General features: G+C 38.5%; 2 protein-coding genes and 1 long non-coding RNA gene across 3 annotated transcripts in view; 1 reads left to right on the top strand and 2 right to left on the bottom strand.

The window, feature by feature from the left end:
* LOC106518783 (uncharacterized) overlaps positions 1-16,157 on the top strand; it is a 29,974-nt gene extending 13,817 nt beyond the window's left edge. The window contains exons 2-3 of the long non-coding RNA XR_001310363.1: positions 4,628-5,940; positions 16,088-16,157. This is a non-coding gene — a long non-coding RNA (uncharacterized LOC106518783). The remainder of the gene's footprint in view (positions 1-4,627; positions 5,941-16,087) is intronic.
* On the bottom strand, positions 7,355-9,243 carry LOC106518778 (keratin, type I cytoskeletal 13). The gene is made up of 7 exons (XM_014010178.1): positions 8,798-9,243; positions 8,610-8,692; positions 8,378-8,534; positions 8,135-8,296; positions 7,930-8,055; positions 7,630-7,847; positions 7,355-7,539 (listed from the first exon to the last, which is right to left on the bottom strand). Exons 1-7 carry the CDS (start codon positions 9,194-9,196, stop codon positions 7,452-7,454), a joined length of 1,233 nt encoding a protein of 410 aa, XP_013865632.1. The 5' UTR covers positions 9,197-9,243; the 3' UTR covers positions 7,355-7,451.
* On the bottom strand, positions 15,028-19,401 carry LOC106518781 (keratin, type I cytoskeletal 47 kDa; the record flags this gene model as incomplete). Its single annotated transcript, XM_014010182.1, is given in 8 exon segments — positions 15,028-15,368; positions 15,457-15,494; positions 15,568-15,797; positions 16,120-16,245; positions 18,113-18,274; positions 18,368-18,524; positions 18,780-18,862; positions 19,276-19,401. Coding segments are annotated over 8 exon segments (1,029 nt in total), but the record flags the coding sequence as incomplete, so codon positions are not given.
* Between the last annotated feature and the right edge of the window lie 330 nt (positions 19,402-19,731).

Genomic DNA, 19,731 nt, shown 5'->3' with positions numbered 1-19,731 from the left:
GAAAGCATCACCTGGTCTCCTTGGTTTTATAGCTGCCACAGGAAAGTGGGAAGGGCTTGAAGTTTCAGCTGAATGGATGGAATGCAGATGAAAGATAACCCCACATTTTACTATGCAAAGTCTTCATCACCCCGGGTGTGGTTATCGATGGGTAGGGGGGTTGTTGTCTTACTTTCAAGTCAAACTCGAGATTCCACATTTTCTTGTTTCTGCCCCGACTGGCAGCGAMTTCATTATCCTTTCTTCAGTTGCTTAAAGCTGCTACGACCCAAGAAAATACCGAACATGGCATCTGCAGCATTTTTGAGCACGCCGGTGACAAAACTGACACATGCCAGCGACAATTTTAAGCTCCATGAAACCTAGGTCTGGGGAGGGAAAGGCAGCTGAAGGTAATTTTTGTCACGTAAGCTAGAAAACGTATGTTCAGGAGAGTGGTTTTTAAAGTTTAAACGATGCAAATCAGCTAATAAGATGATTTTTAGCATCCTAGCTCAGTAGCAGTAAAGGTGTTCCTGTCAGCCACAGCTGCTCAGTCCTGACAGCAGAAGCTACTGTAATGTTTAAACAACAGTTGTGAACAAAGAATAACTGTCAAACATTGATTTATTAGTGTTGGTGTTAAGCACTCGCCAATATTAGCATTTAGTTCAAATAAATGTGCACTTCACTGATAAAGCCAAAGCAAAAAACACCTCAATTTAATACTTTGAGGTTAAACCAATCTGTTCATAAAGGAATGAAGAAATTCTGATGTTTGGTGAAGGAAATGGTTTGAACGTTCAAGTGTTTTTCTCTGTAATTATTTTCTAACCTCTTCAGTCACAGTCACACTGATGAGCAGGGTGAGGCCAGACAAGGAGATGACTGACAGTTTAATTTGCACCTGCAGACTCCTGGTCAGCCTGATTCTTTCAGCATAAAGACAAATACCAAAGAAGCCACATAATGTGTTTATTTCAGTTAGCAAAATGCTTGATTGGTTATTATTCTCTTTGACTTCATTAAGCTGGTAAACAGTAACTAGTTTAAGTTAATTTCTGAAATGTTCTTGCAGACCAGAGGAGTTAGAGAGAGAAAAAAATGTTGGTGCTTCTGATGTAAGTTGACCCTCCAGTTTCTATCCAATTACATGTGGTTTTGACCACCACAAACTATTACGAGATCTTATGTTACTGCAAAAATACATGATCTGAGCTTCAGGTGTAAATTAAAAAAAACTTACATCAAACCATCAATCATCCCCTAAAATATCTTGCAGTTCATTTTCTCATTAAATCCTTGAACCACACAAAGATAAATGTGAATTTATTTAACATCTTGGAGCTGTAAACTAATACAAAAACTAGCAATAAAACATGTTCTTGAARCTGAAAGGAACTTTCAGCGTAAATCTCCATTTCTAAAGCCTCGCAGGTCCGTTTATCAGTAAAGTACCAGAGCAGCTCGATCAACCCAGCCAGCTCGTAACACAACTTTCTTTCTTTGTGCTTAATCCTTTCTAACAAGTTTTTAGGGTTTAAATGTTCTGCTTGAATCTTCCACTGTTAGGGTTAGTTAGTTTACTTACGGAGGTTTAGCACGTGTTGCTAACACACCTTTTTATAATTGTAGTTTATGTAACAATTAGGTTTTAAGTGGTGAGGATTAGTGATTTTATTTGTGATGTGAAACAGTGTGTAGCAGTGATCCCAGTCAGGGTCAGAAAAGTTTTGTTTTTATATTAAACATTTATGACATCATGGCTGACATCAGCTGGTATTTTCAACAATTTGGTCAAAAAACTTTAGCTTTAAGTGACCACCTGCAGCTGCAGCTTTGTTTCTGTTGCTGAGAATAAGTTAGGCCCTTAAATAAAGAAAAATAAAGTGAGACTGTAATGTTTAATTATCTTTTTATCAGCAAATTAAATCATAACCAGAAAAGTTTGCATTTTCTGCAAAAATACTGAGTGAAGGCTCAGAGCTGAATGCCTGCTGAAAATGTCTGAAGAAGCCAAAACTTCATTGTTAAAAAATAAAATAAGCAAAATGAAAGCTGAAACAATCAGAACACAAGCTGAATTAAATAAAACAGTGACTAAAAGTTAACATGATATACACGTGGTGTGTTTTCTTTTAATTATTGTATTTTTTAAATGAGTGAAAATTTTTTAATAAATAAAAAATAGATAGTTAAAACAGTAGCTAAAGGTTAARATCAGTCAAACTGCAACTAAAAGTTTAATAAAAAAAAGTAGCTAAAGACTAAAATTAGCAAATTTGGAGTTAAAGGCTGAAGTTGACAAAACTGTATCCAAAAGCCTGAATTTGCTAAATCATTGCCAAAAAAAATAATTTAATTAAAGCTGAAAGCTAAAATTAGCACAGCTGTGGCTAAATCTAAAATAAATCAGACCATATTTTAAAAACTGAAGTCAACAAAACAGTTTCTAAAAGGAAGATTAGAAGATAAAATAGTCAAAATATGATGAAGCAGTTATAAAATTTTTTTGAAGTAATAAGGAGATTTTACATGTTTATATCGTGAATTATGTTTTTCAGTGTTTAGTTCTTTATTTCAAGATGTTTATTTTTCTTTGTATTTGGTATGTTTTCTGTCAGTCCTCAGTACTTTTCCTCAGTCAACTTCTGCTCCTCAGTTCTGCCCCACCCACTTACACCTGTTCCCTGTTGTCATTACGCCACCTGTCTCAGTTCATAAGCCCCGCCTCTTTAATCAAACCTCTCATCTGCAGTCTGTCAGAATATTTTATACTCTGTCAGGTTCTCTTCTGAAGTTTTATGCTTTTTGTTTCTTGCTGCCACATCACACAAATTTTTTTTTTGAAAACTGTTATTATTAAATTATTTTTTATGAGTCCTTGTTAAAGTTTGTGTCTTTGGGTCGTCACCAGCAAACCCTGACAAATACGGGGGTTTTCATTCAAAAAGTAAAAATGTCCCAAACACTGAAAGTCATTGCACCATCTGAACTTTCTGATATAAAAATAGTTCAAATAACACAAAGCAGTGGAAGTTGTTCAACCGGATTGAAGAAACAAACATGAGAACAATAGTGTGCATGCTGAGTCATCATTTACACAACTATATTTATGATTAAATGTCAAAAATCATAACAATGCTGAATACTTTTAAAGCTGAATGTCCCAGTTGTCTTCATGGCACATTTATTGCCGACTTCATCTCGGGTGCCTTTTGGATTCTGGCGCTGTCAGCAGTAAAGAACTTCACACGCAGCTGCTACCACAAACTGAAAAAAAAGAATAATTTGACAGATTATAGTGACACAAAGAGATTATTGCGTCTGACAGACCTCCACATGCAAACACATCTCCTCTCAGATGTGRAGTCTGCCGTGTTTCTCTGAAGGTGAATTCAGGCGGAGCTGCATTTTTTCACTTTCTCAGCCTTTAAAAGATAAAGATCTGTTCAATTCACTGAGCACAGATGAGATTGTTTGAAAGGGAGGATGCAGTGCCGCGAGCCGATCATGTTTGAGCACTTGTGTGACTGACAGACCCACAGAGTTTCAGTGCTGGGGGGGTAAGGCTTCACAACTCAGAACAATGTTAGGCATCCCCCAATAAACAATTCTGAGAAATAATAGTTTAAAATCCTTACTCATCCTTGACTGGTATACATAAAAGAAGTAATCCATTCCAATCAAAACCGTTTACTTGAAACCTTTAAATTAAGGCCATTTTTATGTTGTAAACTTTATGAAACAAAGATGCAACCTTCTGCAAAAATGTGAGATAATGACAAAAGTGTTAGCGCTCAGGATGTGTTGTTAACGACTCTCAGCTACTAACACATCAAACTTTCACTCAGTTTCTGTAAATTTGACCAAATTACAGCCATTTCTGTAGRAAAACCAGTAATAATCCATTTATTTGGCAAAGAATGGATGCATCTAACTGTTTTCATGTTGCAGCAGAAAAAACTACAAATGAAACTTAAAACCTCAATTAGCTGCACTTAAACAAAAATAAAACCTTTGCTTTTGTAATCAATTATATCTGTGTTTTGTCACTGTGTTGTAGAAAATGGTAACTTGTTTCAAACCGTTAAGGTGTCAAATCTAAGCAGTCGTAATCATTTTCCTCATGGGATGCTGAGTGTTTCTTGCACCTTTTAAAACCATTTATCCTTTGACCAACCTTCTTCAGGTGCAGAACAAACCGTCAGTTGTTTCTGGCCTCAGCCGGATTCAGTCAGTTTGATGACAGAAGCTGCAGCCACCTTTCACCCCAAAGTTTGGGTCTAACTTCACTGACATGAGTCAGATCTAATATCAAAGATTTTTATTCAAGATTATGTGAATTTATCCATTGCTCATGCTTTTAAGTCTGGAGAAAATCAGCTAATAAACTGAAGCTTTCACCACAGAAACAAGAACATGTATCATAGCTAAAAACAAGTGACTGAATCCCAGCCCCACCACACCAGTGTTGATGGAGAGATCATGAGGTAGAGTTTGAGCCAATGTATCAACTGCATGCTGTCTTCTTCTCACTTTGCTGCATTTAGTAGGTAAAGAGACATAAAGACATGCTCCTAAAAGTTTTATTTGATCTGCCATTAATGAGCTGCTGAAACCTCTCTGACCTGTTCTGTCCTGTCAGGTAGCGGACTGAGCTGAACATGAGGCTGGCTGCAGAGGGCGACATTGCTGGAGGAACTGACTGGGGAAAGCTCAGAGCTGGAGGATCATTATGAGTCACAGAAGGATGATGTCATCATGCTGGAGAAAAACCACCAGGAGATAAGATAAGAAGCATAAAACAGTGCAACAATTTCAACCTCTTATCATTCTGTGGGCCGGCTCTGGTCAATTTGGCGCCCAAGGCAAGATTTCAGGTGTTGCCCCCTTGTGCAGTTTTCTGACTCTCACTACCAAATACTTTTGTTTTTAATATTATTTTTTGTTGTCCAGCAGAGATGGGGACTCGTGACTCGGACTTAGACTGAAGTCACACTTAAGTCCCTGCTGTTAGAGACTTGGACTTGGAGCCAAAACTTGAGACTTGACTTGGATTTGCAAAAAAAGACTTCCGCACATCTCTGTAGTCCAGTAAACAGTATAAATAATATGAAACAGAATACCAGACATTTTACCTCATACCTGCCGACATCTGCTGACATCATGAGGAACTCCTGTTCATGATAGCAAGCAGCTGTGGAGTGAAGCAGTTCTAGGGGCATCCAGGGGTTAAAGCTCTACTCAAAACTCTGCATTTTCCATTTGAAGTGCATTTTACTCAATTCTTTGGATTAATAAAACATAAAAACAGTATTTTATGAAGGTAAAACACTGAAAACCAGACGTTAACCTGTACTTTATAKTATCCTTGTTTTGTTTTATGACACACCGAGCACCAGTAGTTAGTCTTGACTGCATCATGTTTTATCATGAAACATCTGCATCATATAACCCAGCAGCTGTGAGAAACCCKCAGAACAAGTTACCTTCATAAATCTGAGGAACCAGTGATTATTCTACAGACTAAATCAACTATGCTTAAAAAAAGAGTTATCAAATATGATTTTTCATGTCCCATTTGTGTCGCCCCCTAGATGGACTGCACCCTTAGCATTTGYCTACACTGCCCACACCACGGGCCACTGCTGTTGTTACCAAATCTAATTAGATTTCCTGCATGAACTCTGCTTTCCCCTGATAAACCAGAGGAAATACTGTTACTGTTTTCAAAAACATCTCTGCTGCCTGACGCTTTACACGCTGCCCCTCTTCTCTCTGCCCATTTCCATGTWTTCTTCTCTTCCTCCATTAGCTCATTGTTTCTGTTTGCCCAACACCTTTAACCCACAGATTAAAGATTAAAACATGTWATCCAGCACACCAGCACCTCGTTGAATCGATGAGGCTCTGATCGCCAAGAATCACAGAGATGTGGAGCTGTGCTTCCAGAACAAGGTGAGAAGTGAAGTCGTAAATCATTTATAATGACTTTTAAAGAGTTTAAACAAGTAGTATTAATGTTTTTGATCATTTATTGCAAATTTCAGTCTTTTTTCTGGAATTGGAAGTTTTATTTTTCGTGCAGTCCAGCCATTRGTAAAATTCAATTGATCCTGGTTTTGTGTTTGTGTGATATATGATTAACATTAACAGAGAAAAATTAATTGTGTCCCTTTTTCATCATTAATTTGAGTCAGTTTTCAATTATTAGTGGTTTTTATTGGTGGGGATACTGGAGCAGGGAAAGATCTAACAAAAACATAATCTACAAAAACAAGTGAAGTTTTAATCAGTTTTATTTGCTCTGTGGTAAATTTATAGTATTAGTAATTGTTAGCTCTGTRGAGTCTTTTTAGTTGTAGTGTTATTTGGTGTTGTTATATTTATTCATTTTGGTTAAAAAAAGATATATTTAGTGTCAGTTGTTTAACTCAGAGCTCCCCCTGATGGTTTAAAAAGAACATTGTTATTTTAATGTATTTTGTGTCTCTATATATGAATATTTTAAGATGCACTTAAAAAAACAGAACAGTTAATGATTTGATTATATGATTTTGTCAGAAATAAGTCATTCTGTTAAAGACAATGCCACCTGTTCCTGACTGAAGAGACACTGAGACTCTAAGCTTTTTTTAAGTTCTAACACTGTTGTGGTTCTGTTTAGCCTCTCAGATTAAAAAGATGAGCTCATAAGTAACTCAGCCTCAGGTGGGAGAATTTAGGAGCCTCTTCTCTGATATTTGAGCTTCACAAGRAGCAGCTTCTTGTTCATCACTTTATGAGCTCCTCTAGGCTGTTTTTGTAAAATTTGGTGTAATTATCGCTGAGCAATGATTGAGCTCGACACGTTTGTTCACCTTTTGCTTAAAGCTTTAACTGGAGTCAGCCCTGTTTGTGTGTTAGCAAAATATCTTATTAATATTAACTCTCAGAAAGTAATCCCTATTTGCACTTATGGAATCAACCCAGTTTAAAATGGCTCCCAAAGTTAAACAACCATAGCTAACACTAAAATAGCTAATGAACTTTACGGATGAGCTAAAACTTAGTGTGGTAGTAGCTGAGAGTCATTCCCAGCACATATTTAAAGTTCTAACTAATCATGCAGAATACATAATGTTAAATAATGATGTGCACGGTGAGATCTGTCACTTCAAGTAATATTCTTTAGTGGTGTAACACATCATCTGACATTGTTTTAATCTCAGCCTGAAGCTGAAATGATGTCATTCAGAGTACAGTTTCAAATGGATTCATTCCAAAATATAAACTGTTACTAAAAAGAGCTTTCATCAGGCTGAACAGGTTTTGTTTTTGGCACTGTCGAAGGATTGTGTGAAAATCTGCACATACAAATGAGACAAAGACAGAGGTGGCAAACCGAGAGGGTTTTATTGCGTTACATCATTTTTGTTTTTAAATCGGCCTCCAGGTGCTGCCTCGTGGTTTCTGCACGATCCAGGTTTTCAGGTTCTGGAAGAGACTTTCTTGTCCTTCACCTCCTCGGTGTAGACGATGACCTTTTTCACGGTGCTGCTTCCTGAGCTGCTGGTGCTGTGGAGACACAGAGAAACACAGAGACTGAGCCGAAACCCTTCAGAGAATCAACTTCCCAGGACAAGGTGTGAAGTATTTGAAGCTTACCCGGCCTCTCCGTCCAGCAGCCTCCTGTATTCTGCGATCTCCATCTCCAGCCGTGTCTTGATGTCGAGCAGCATCTCGTAGTCCTGGTTCTGTCGTTTCATGTCGGCGCGCAGCTGGCTCAGCTGTGCCTCCAGACTCTCCACCTGCAGCTGGAAGCCGTTGAGCCTCTGAGCATATCGAGCCCTTATTTCAGCTAGATTCCCTTCTAGTGTTGATTTCTGAGGGGAGGCAAAGACAAGGAAAGACTTAAAGCATGTGCACGTGTTGAGGTCAGGAAAGTGACAGCTCAGGATCTTTTACCATGCTCAGCTGCGACTGCAGCTCAATCTCAAGGCTTTGCATTGTGCGGCGGAGATCGTTGATTTCTGTTTTGGACGTTTGCAGAGTCTCTGTGCTCACTGCCACCTCTTTGGTTAGTTCTGCTGACTGCAGGAGACGAGAAAAAACAGAGCAGTGAACCCGAGGAGCTTAAATCATCTAACTGGAACCGCCTCTGGTTTCTCACCTTTGTATCAAACCAGTTTTGAAGTTCTCTCTGGTTCTTTGCGGCCACGGCCTCATACTGCTCACGGATCTCAGCCATAACTTTGCTCAGGTCCTGCTGCGGCTTGGCGTCCACCTCCACGTTGATCTGCCCGCTCATTTGGGCCCTCATGGCCTCCATTTCCTGTTGGATCGACACGTTGGCTTCACAGAGATGTTTTTAACGGATCATTTTATTGAGCAGACGGACGTTTTGTCCCCTCACCTCCTGGTGGTTCTTCTTCAGGAACACCAGCTCCTCTCTGAGGCCTTCTATCTGCAGCTCCAGGTCGGACCGGGTCAACGTCAGCTGGTCTAGAACTCTCTTCAACTCTGCAACATCTGCTTCCACTGACTGACGCATGCTGAGCTCGTTCTCATACCTGCCAGGGAGAAAAAAAATGTTGCCATCTTCCGTTTAGTTTTTGAAGTTCCTAAATATCTGTTCTGATACTTACTTGGTCCTGAAGTCGTCTGCTGCCAGTTTTGCGTTCTCGTTGGCCAAAAGGACGCTTCCATTCTTCTTAACAGCATCCAGGATCTGTTTGATGAAGAAAAGTTTCTTTTAATTCGTCTGTATTTCAACATAATGTCTTAATTTTATGTTTTGGTGTTTTATTGAGAACTACAAAGTCGTGTACATCACCTTCTCCTGCAGGTCAGCTATGGTGGCCTCATAAGCTGAGTAGTCCCGAGACTTTGGGCCAGTTTTCTTCTCCAGATACTCTCGGATCTTCAGCTCCAGATCAGCGTTGGCCTTCTCGAGTTTGTGAACCTTCTCCAGGTAGGAGGCCAGGCGGTCGTTCAGGTTCTGCATGGTGGCCTTCTCGTTGGCCCCGACAWKGAGGTCCATGTCACCCCCTGCGCCAAAACCATAACTGCTCCCAGCACCGGCTCCAAAGCCACAAGAGGCAGAGGAGATTCTCAGTCCGCTCCCACCTGCACCGCCGTACACGCTGGAAGAGTACTGGGTCTTCACCCGGGATCCACCCAGGCCTCCCATGGAGCGCCCGGAGTACGAGCTGGACACGATGGATCTGCTCATGGTGGCTGAGACGTTCAGGAGGTGTGTCTGCCTCGAGGAGAAGGAGATGGCTGAGATGTGGGAGCTCTACCCCTGCCTCCTTTTTATCCCTGCTGTCTCCAGCCGCGGGTGGGGGTGGAGCTGGGCAAACACAATACCAACGCCGTGACCCGAAATGAGTGCAAAACCCCACCCATCTCACTCAGACAAAAAATGTTTTTCACACACCCATAAAAATAAGAAACTTATCCTTCTTTATCTTCTATAAATCAGTTCAAACTTAAACTCACTGAAAACTAAATTTTACATTCCTTCTGATGCATTTGGCTTATTTTAGGAACTTTTGACCTTTTTTATTTATTTTTTTATTAATTTTTTTTGTTTTAGTTTATTGGGTTTTTTTGCGAAAGCGAAATGTTTCGTAGATGATGACACAGCCACACCTGTTACTGTTTGTGGTTCACTCCACTGTGACAGGCTTTAAATCTTGTCATCGTCCTGACAGGACTTTGCCGATGTTGATTTTGTTCTCTCATCCACGGAGCCCAAAACTATGCAGCTCAACCAGAACCTGTTTCGCTACCAAGGCAATAATACAAACAGTGAAGTCAAACAAAATGTTACTTTCCATTAAAACAGAAAGACATTTGTTTTATTTCTAAATACAAAAGTACTGTAATTTTAAGTCGTTGTGTTGATCCATCTGCAGGATTTGTTTTAAATGAACATTTGTGAGCAGTTTTATGATGACCAGGCTCACCACAAATATAAGTACACTTTATTTTATTGGACATTTTCATTTCACTAAGAGGAGAACAAGCTCCTGCCTGTTTGCTTCTTTCCATCTCACATTTTCCCGTCTTTCTGCAGGATTTTCTTTAAATGTTTCACATAAACCCCTGCTGACAGGAAAGTTTAGTTAAAAAAACTTTCCCATTTAGTTATGAGTTCATTTAGTTAATAGGGTCGGTTATAGTAACAGTGCATGTTTTGTATTTTGTTTCTTGCATAAAAATAAAGTGTTTTTTTTTTTGTGCTGTTGCTGACTGAGCAAAAAATACAACTTAGAAAAACCAAAACCAGATGTTTCTTCAGATTTTTGCAGCTGCTTATCATTTTCAGGTCACAAAGTCAACTCTTCCATGTGCTGAATGACAACAGATCAGTTTGAAACCACTTTTATATCAAGAGAGAAATACCTGTTGTTATGAAGTACGGATCATGACGGAAAGTAAAACAAATACCAGCAACCTTAGAGATGAGTTGAGGAGTTATTATTTTAACATTTCTCCCAAATCTTGCATGTGATTGTCTCTAACTTTCCATTGCTAACCTGGAATCACGCACAACTTGATTTTTTACTATTGTTTTCTGTCGATATTAACTTACACAAGCAGACATCACATGAAACTCCACCTCTGTAAAAGTTAAAACGTAACGCTTTAAACATAACACTGCTTTTAAAAGACACTACATTTCCATAAGAAATTTAAATTTGATCACAAATATTCATCTCCAGCTTTCCCACAGTCGCAGTTAAATCAGACCCGGTCCTAACACTGACACCAGTTTCACACCTGTCGTGTTGTTCAAGTGGGAGTATTCAGGCATTCCAGCTGAAGTGCTACAGCTAGTCGCTGCTGCTGTTTCTGTTTTTAAAAATCCATATTTTTTGGTAAATAACCATGTAAGAGCACGGCTGAGATGAACTTTTTATAAAGTTGCATTCACATGAACTTGTCTGATGAAGCCCTTTTGGTCATTTTGACCCCAGGGCAGCAGGAGGGGGAAGACTGGAGTTCTTTTTAAACACCAATAATCCATCTTCATCTTGACCCACATCCGATTAGCTGTTAATTTGTTCATCCAGTCAAATTTTAACTTTATTTCACCAAATGGTGTCCATGCAAAAATCTATATACAACAGGTAAGATACTTATTGTACATGATCATGCCACAGAACCCCACTTTTGAGATATGAACTGTTTTAATATTTGATTTGTCCATAAAAATAAAGAAACCCATAATGTTTGTAAAAAGTAAGGAATTACAGTAGAAGTGTTTGTGGTTTGAAGCTTCCTGTTTCTTTCCTGCAGCTATTAGTACTGACAAACGGATGAGTCTAATTAAAATTAATTAACTCTGAGGTTTTAAGTCACCTGCTATTTGTTGCCTTTCTGTTTCACCTTGGCAGTGAAGTCACCGTTTGTTCTGTTATCAGAGTGATGAATAACAACAACATGTGTGCTTAAAGAACAAGGCRTGGCTGCGGTTTGTGTGTGAATGCGGGATACGTTGTTTAAATTCTGATGTTCTTTTGAACAAATGGAATAATTGGCATTTTATTAGCTGTACAATTAGATAATTCTCACCTCACCGTAGACAAACTTTGCATCAGAGCATGCTGCCTGATTGTGAATCTATTCTGTAACATTTGATAGGAGTATGGAGCCTAAACATAAACAAAACCTGTAAAAAAAATACAAATAAAATGTGAGGAGAAAGATAAAGGAGCCCAGTGGGATTTTTGGTGAAACATGAGAAAACCCAGGCTTTTTTGGAGCTCTGCAGCTCAGGCAAACTTCAAAATAAAAAAAACATTGTTCAAAGTTTAAGTTGGACTTTACATATCTGAACCAGTGCTTTTTGTTTATTTATCATAATTTGTCACAAACTCTGTTGGTTTATCTGCAGACAAGTTTAAATAGTGACACTTGCTGATTGTTACATTTTAATTTGTTGAAAGATGACAGACATTCAGAAGGTGTTTCTACCTGGGCGTGGATCTTTTAACGTGAGACAGTATCTTGTTTGGACCTGTTGTGTTGGGAGGAACTGGGGCAAAGATGACTCATTCCTTATTCAGGTGGTTTTTGGCTGTCCTCCTCAGTTTTTGTTCGTTCTTTGCATGCCTGAATTGTTTCAGATACTTGTTGTGAAGCCCTGCAGGGAGCAACCACACCTTTGTCACAACATTGTTAAAAGTTTGTGATGAAATGAGGGATCGGGAACGTTCAACCTAAGATCATCGAGAAGATCTGGGTGGAGATGGATTCACTTTTTCTGATAAAATGCAATGAAAAGCTGGTGAGCTCAGAGTTAAACTCCTTTTTCCACTTTGTGGTAAAAACAGATAACTGGAGTCAACTGAAGGAAAACCTTTGATTCTTTGTGGTTTTGTCTGCAAACATGAAATAAAACATTGTAATAACTATTAAAATGTGTGAACAACTGAAACACCTGCTGTAGAAGCTAGAGTAAAACCTAAAAGAACCAAAAACTAGCTGAAAGATAAAAGGAGGAAAAACACCAGCTAAAAAGTGCAAAACATTAGCTAATAGATAATGGGAGCAATGTAATTTCTATAAGTTAAAAGAAGAAAAACACTAGCTAAAAGGAGCCATTCATTAGCTAAAAGCTATTAGGAGCAACACACCAACTACAGTAAAACCTAAAAGGAGCAAAAAAAAGAAAGAAAGAAAAGATGAAAGAATGAGAAAGGCTAAATGCTGAAAGGAGAAAAACACTAGCTAACTGTTAAAAATAAAACAATAAAAGGAGGAGAATACTACCAAAAATTGCAAAAGACTGGCTAAAAAGATAAATATACTAACTAAAAGCTAAAAAGAGGAAAACATCAGCTAAAAAAATGCGAAACATTAGCTAAAAGCTAGTAGGTGCAATACACTTTCTAAAAGCTATAGAAAGAAAAACACTGGCTGAATCGCCATTCAGCTTAAAGCTATGGGAACAATAAAAGTTGAAAGAATGAGAAAGACTAAATACTCAAAGGAGAAAAACACTGGCTAACTGGTAACAGATAAAACACTGAAAGGAAAAGAAGAATAGCTAAAAGTAGAAAAAATGTTGCTAAAATCAGCACATGGTTAAAAGGTAAAAGTTATAAAATGCTAGGTAAAATGAGCATGTAAGGTAGAAGCAGCAACCTAAAAGCAACAAAAGGTCTAAAACAGGGGCGCCCAAACATTTTCCCCGAGGGGACCAAAAATTAAAATCTATCCATGGCTGCGGGCCAAATGCAGTTATATAATACATGAAATACAAATACGTTTTTAATTAAAGTCCTTTATTTTTAAAGATTAAGCTATGCAGTGGCCCTCTTTTGTTTGATTCTGTGCACTTGGAGAAAGTCTGCCATACGCTCAAGTAGCAAAGGCTCATGGGACATTTYATAAATTGATAAAATATTAGTTTTTGTGGCCTTATGAAGTGCGCAAATCTACATGTGGGGTTAAATCTGATCTAAATATTTCTTGTTGTCATTTCATGTTTCATGTTTAATCCTAATAAAACAGAGATAAAGTCAGCACCATGACTGAAAACTACCTTCACTACAGCCCTTTTATATAGTCATTTGACCAATGGAAATACTGTGTTTCTATAGGATAACAAGTTACAACCTTGTAACTTTGGCAACTGTTGGTGGGCCAAATCAAATGGCTTGGCGGGCCAAATTTGGCCCACGGGCCCCACTTTGGGCTCCTCTGGTCTAAAAGCTAAATATATCTCAAGGTGAGCTAAAGGCTACAATTAGCAGCAAAATGTTTTCGAAAACCCAAAAGTATCAAAAAACAGAATAAAGTATGGAACCAGATTTAAAAGAGAAAATTATTTTTTTAAATATTTGAAGAGTTCTCAGTGTTTTTCTGTAAAAAAAAAAAGTGTTTGTAAAGTTAAGTCAAAAGTCCTAGCACCAATCTCTTAAATGAGCCAAACTTTTTTGATAGACGAAAAGCTCAAATAACAGAGAATGCAAAAGAAAGTAGTGCAAAATGCCTAGTGCACGCAAAAACAAATAAAAAACAGCAAAACCATTTCATTGCTGAAACACTATTTAAACATGTTTAAAATTTATTTTGTGACTTTCTGCAGGTAAGTTGGATTTCTGTGCTGACATGCARAATAAAATAAATGATTGGGTGTTGATGGCGAATCACTGCCAGAACAAAGCAGGTAGCCTGGAAGCTTTTCTCGGATTACTTTTAACAGCACCAGAGAGCACAAAAACACTGAAAGGAAAGGAGTCCTAAACTCTGAGTCACTTTAACTCAGCTCCACCCAAACAAAAAAGCTTTTCGTTTCTCAAAATGAAATCACATTTAGAGCGTTTTAAAGGACAATGAAACTCTTATGGAGACTTGAGTTATTTGGCAAAACTTTTCTTTCCATGTTTCTGTGTCCATCCAAACCAGACCTGCCTCTTTTTCCCACTGCACTTTTTAAAACGTGCCTGAATTTTATGCTGCTACCACATAATTAACTCACTCTCAGTAAATCAAATAATCACACTTATAAATGTCTCCTGAGCAGCAGAAAAAATAAACCTGCTTCCAATTAGGGAAAAATTTGTTTATGCAATTTGAAGTTGGGATTCTCGAAGTGAGGATTTTGAAAAGGACTAAAGAGACACCTGGTGGTTAAAAGTGAAATTACAYATAGGAATTAAATATTTCCACATAAGGTGCCTTTTTGTTTGTTTGTAACCAAAATAACAAACACTGGGAGTCAAGATGGCCGCTACGTCAACATAAACCAACACAAAAATGGCTAAAACTCAGTAAGTTTTACATAAATTTAGGTAAAATTTTAGATGGTAGTAGCTGAGAGTCACCTACAACATATTGTCTCTTGACAACACATGAAAATGTGTGTAAGGTTATTTTCAAGGTTTGAAATCAGCTACAGCTCTGTCATTTCCCCATCATATGATGCTTTTATTTTGAAACCTCTGAAAAGTGGCTGATGATATGCATTGCTTAAATGAATGAAAGGCTTTCAGTAGTTGTAATTTTCACCACGTGATGATCACTGTAGACATGAATAAGAGCACATTTATGCATAAAAATTCAGCTTTTTATTACTTTTAGTTGTTTTATTCACCTTTTCCAAAAGCACGAAGGGCAACTTTTTGCTACATTTTTCTGGCCAAAAGAAAAATAAGATGAAAGAAGAATATAAACAGTTTGCAGACAACTTAAAATTATACATTAATCACTCTAAATAAACAGCTTTTGATTAATCTGTGTGTATAAATGTAAAAAAAAATATGTTTAGTGGGAGCAGTGTTACTGAATGGTTTGCACTTTGGTGTCCTCGGTGCTGGAAACCACTTTACCATCGATGATCTGCTCCACGATGGTCTTCACTCGCTTCTCGATGTGGGGTTTTTGCTCTGCAGAGGACAGATAGAAACAATCAGAGGTTATGAGTTTCATCAGGTTATATTTTCAAATTGAAGGGATAATGATTGAGATTCTTACCTTCAACTTCCTCTGTGGTTTCTTTGATGATCACAGCCCTGTAAAAGAAGAAAATGTCATAAATATTTCTTATTGTCAGTGTTTAAATGAAATAAAATAGACATCTCTCACCTCCTCTGTTCAAGTTCGTCTCCTCCCAGCAGCCTCCTGTATTCCTCGATTTCCCTCTCCAGCCTGGGTTTGAGCTCCAGCAGCAGTGTGTATTTGATCTGCAGCTGCTCCAGGGACATCTTCATCTCCTGCAGCTCAGCCTCCAGGCTGCTGATGGTGGCCTGGTGCTGGCTGAGGAGAGCGGCGTACCGAGCGTTCACCTCCATCTCATTCTGCTGCAGACACTTAACCTGCAGGAGAGACAGGAMGGTTTCATGTGGTCCTCTGTTTCAAAGGCTGCAGCTGTATCACAAGTAGACCCTTTCACAATAAAAGCAGGACAGATAAAGAGAGAGGCTCAAACCCTCGGACCGAAACTTTAAAACTTTTGCACAGAAAAATGATTTAATCTTTAAACTTTGTTTTAAAGACAGGCATTTACATGATCACCACTGATAATAACTGGATAAAATTAAATGTTGATGCTGTTTTCATCTGCCTGTTTATTGTTTTTATTATTAATGTTTGTGTTTTTTTAAAGCAGATCCAGCGGCGCTGCGGATCCAGACTCACCTCGTTGTACAGAGCCTGACGACTTATTTCCAGAACCTGGTAGGTTCTCTTCAGCTCAGAGATTTCTGTGTGATACGTCTTCACTTCTGTTGTGCAGGAGATGATTTGGCTCTGAAGGATTTCCATCTTTTCACAGAAACACAGGAAACACAAAGATTAACATTTTAACTTTTTCTGATTTTCTTCAACAGTTTCTGAAAACCACATCTACCTGTTTTTTAAACCACATATATATATTTTTAAAATGTTCTGCTCATTTAGATGGGTGATATGATGATGATGGTGATGATGATGAGGATGATGATGAGGATGAGGATGATGATGTGTAAACTCATGGTCCACAATACATCAGACAATAAAAGAAATGTTTGGTTTTCCAAACTTTTATGGTTCAAAATATTCACATATTTTTCCCAATAAAAAACATGAAAATCTYACTTCCTTCAAAAGCATTTTTTATTTCGTGACTCTCTTTCTGTCTTTATGCTGCTTTGGGCTACCTAGCATTTTGCAACTTTTTGTGTTTTTTTCCTCATTTTGCTTTTGTCTAGTGTTCTTATTCGTTGTCAATTTACTGATTTTAGCTCATTTGTTGCTATTTTTGGTTATCATTTTGCTACTTTTAGCTATTTATAGTGGGGTTTTATCAGCTACCCTTTTGATACTTTTAGATTTTAGCTTCTATTCTGCTACTTTAACATTTGTGTAGCATTTTGATATTTCAGCTTTTTATCCATCTTGCTTCCTTTAGCTTTTAGCTAATTTTATGCTTCTTTTAGCTTTTTTCTAATATTCTACTTCTTTTAGCTTTTAGCTAAWATTCTGCTTATTTTAGYTAATGTTCCACTTCCYATAGCGTTTAGCTGATATTTAGCTTCTTTTAGCTCAGGGGTGCCCAAACATTTTCACTGAGAGGACCAAAATTAAAATCAATCTGAGGGCCGCGGGCCAAGTGCAATAATATAATACATGAAATGCAAATATTTCTTATGTAAAGTGTTTTATTTTTTATGATTAAGCTAGTAGCCAGTGCGGTGGCCCACATTGTTTGTTTGTTTGTTGTTGTTTTTCAGTCCATGGAAATGGACAAAATTCAACTTATGCTCAAGCAGCAAAGCCTCRTGGGATTTTTCACAATTTAAAATTTGAGTATATGGGGTCTTATCGGGTGTGCAAATCTAGATATGGGCTTAAATCTAATCTCAGTGTCTCTTGTAGTTACTTGTATTTTATATTTAATCTTAATGTAATTCAAATATAAATTGAGTACTATGAATTAAGACTGTCTGCACTACAGCTCCTTGTACGTATAGTTGGACCAACGGTTGGAAAGACTATGTGGAAATATAGYGTTTATGCATAGGACAGGAGATTACAATCTAGTAACTAGGGCAATTGCTGGTGGGCCAAATCAAATGGCTTGGCAGGCCAATTTTGGCCCGTGGGCCCCACTTTGGGCACCTCTATTTTAGCTGATGTTCTGCTTCCTTTAGATTTTATCTAATGTTCTTCTTTTAGCTTTTACCTTGTATTTTTTTTACTTTTATTGTATATAAAAAAAATTATGAAATGAAAAAAGTTAAACAATAAACAATTTTACCTAATGTTCTGCTTTCTTTAGCTTTCAGCTCATATTCTGCTTATTTTAGCTAATGTTCCACTTCCAATAGCATTTAGCTAATATTTTGCTTCTTTTAGCTGATGTTCTGCTTCTTTTAGCTGATGTTCTGATTCCTTTAGATTTTATCTAATGTTCTTTTAGCTTTTACCTAATGTTCTGCTTCCTTAAGCTTTCAGCTTATATTCTGCTTCTTTAGCTTTTAGCTAATATTTGCTTCTTTTAACTAATGTTCCACTTCCTTTAGATTTTAGCTAATATTCCACTTCCTTTAGCTTTCAGCTGGTGTTCAGCCTGATTTAACTTATTTCAGTTTCAGCTGGTGTGGCTAATTTCAGCCATCCTCAGGACTCAGGAAGAAGTTCTCCTGTTTACCTTTGATTTGAACCATTTCTCCAGCTCCAGCTTGTTGTTCTTCATCAGAGTTTCGTACTGCTGCCTCACTTCCTCCAGGACCTTCGTCAGGTCAGCGGACTCTGCGCTGTCCACCTCCACCTTCACAGAACCGGTGCCCTGGACTCGCAGCTCCTCCAGCTCCTGCAGCCAAACAAAAGTAGCCGAAGTGAACATTTTAGACCCAGATGTCAGTGTTTTGGACTCAGCAGAGGTTCTGAACTCAGAGGTTCTCACGTTCTTGTGGGTGTTGGCCAGAGACACCAGCTCCTCCTTCAGATTCTCCACATTCGTCTCCAGGCTGCAGAGGGTGAGGGTCAGGTTGTCCCGGATCCCTCGGAGACGAATCACGTCAGCCTCCACCGTGTTCCTCATGCTGAGCTCSAGCTCATACCTGCACGTCACACTCATCAGCATGAACTCAGAAATGTCACAATCTAAAGCTGATCCTTTAGCTCTTCTAGAACCAGAGTTTTTACCCACGTCTGGATGTCTGTTAGCAAAATAACCACTGGATGGATTTTGACAGAAATGACAATAATTCAGTCGATTCCATAAAACAGACCTAAAATTTGGTGAGGTGGTAGCTGAGACTGATCGTGAAAACATATTCTGATGTGAATCTAAAAGATAAAGAGCATCAGCTTACTTCATTTGAAAGTCATCGGCTGCCAGTTTGGCGTTGTCGGTCTGCAGCAGGATACTTTGATTGCCTGAGCAGATTTTTATGATCTAAAACAAACAGAAAACTGATCAGATGATTGTTGTCCCTGCAGTGAAAAAAGGAGTGACGCTATTCATGTTCAGAACATGTGAAAAGGCAACAGATTGAATCATTTTAGATTTTTTTGGTCAAAGGAAAGGTTTATTAGAGTTGTGAGAGCAGCTGTAGTTTGGTTTGGAGGCAGAGCAGAAAGTGTCAGAGCTGAAGGTGTTGGGCTTCTCCTGACGAGGGTTAGGAACGAGATGATCAGAGCTACAGCACAGGGAGGACTGGGAGATAAATACAGAGACCTGAGATGGTTTGGACACATCTAGAGGAAGGACAGAGAAGGATGTTAAAGATACAGCTGTTAGGAAAAAGACAAAGAGGACATATATGGACTCAGAGGACAGAGTGAGATGAAGGAAGATGAAATATTTACCTCTGCTTGCAGGTCGGCGATGGTGGAAAGGTAGGCGCTGTGATCTTTGGTAACAAATGTGGTTTTACTGCAAAACTCCCTGATGTTCAGCTCCAGTTCTTTGTTTTTGACCTCCAGTGAGTGCACCTGCACACACAAGTTTGCACAGCTATTCGTTTGGGGACATTCCATTGACTTCCATTACATTTCTACAGCCTAACCCTGACCACAAACCCTAAGGCTAACCTCACAGGTACCTACCTGACCCTAAAACGAACCTAAACTCAATTCACACCTTGGTCCTAAACCCAACCCCCAACCCACCAATGGCATTTAAACCAAACGGGGACTCAACTTTTGTCCCCAAAGGTAGGCATTTAGTCTTAAAATTGCCCCCAAATGTCACCAAAGCTGACTCCCCACCCACACACACACACACGCACAAACACACACACACACACACACACACACACACAC

This window comes from Austrofundulus limnaeus, unplaced genomic scaffold (genome assembly GCF_001266775.1).
Source record: "Austrofundulus limnaeus strain Quisiro unplaced genomic scaffold, Austrofundulus_limnaeus-1.0 Scaffold66, whole genome shotgun sequence".
In the NCBI taxonomy this organism is placed as follows: domain Eukaryota; kingdom Metazoa; phylum Chordata; class Actinopteri; order Cyprinodontiformes; family Rivulidae; genus Austrofundulus; species Austrofundulus limnaeus.
This window is presented reverse-complemented; position numbering and strand designations above follow the sequence as displayed.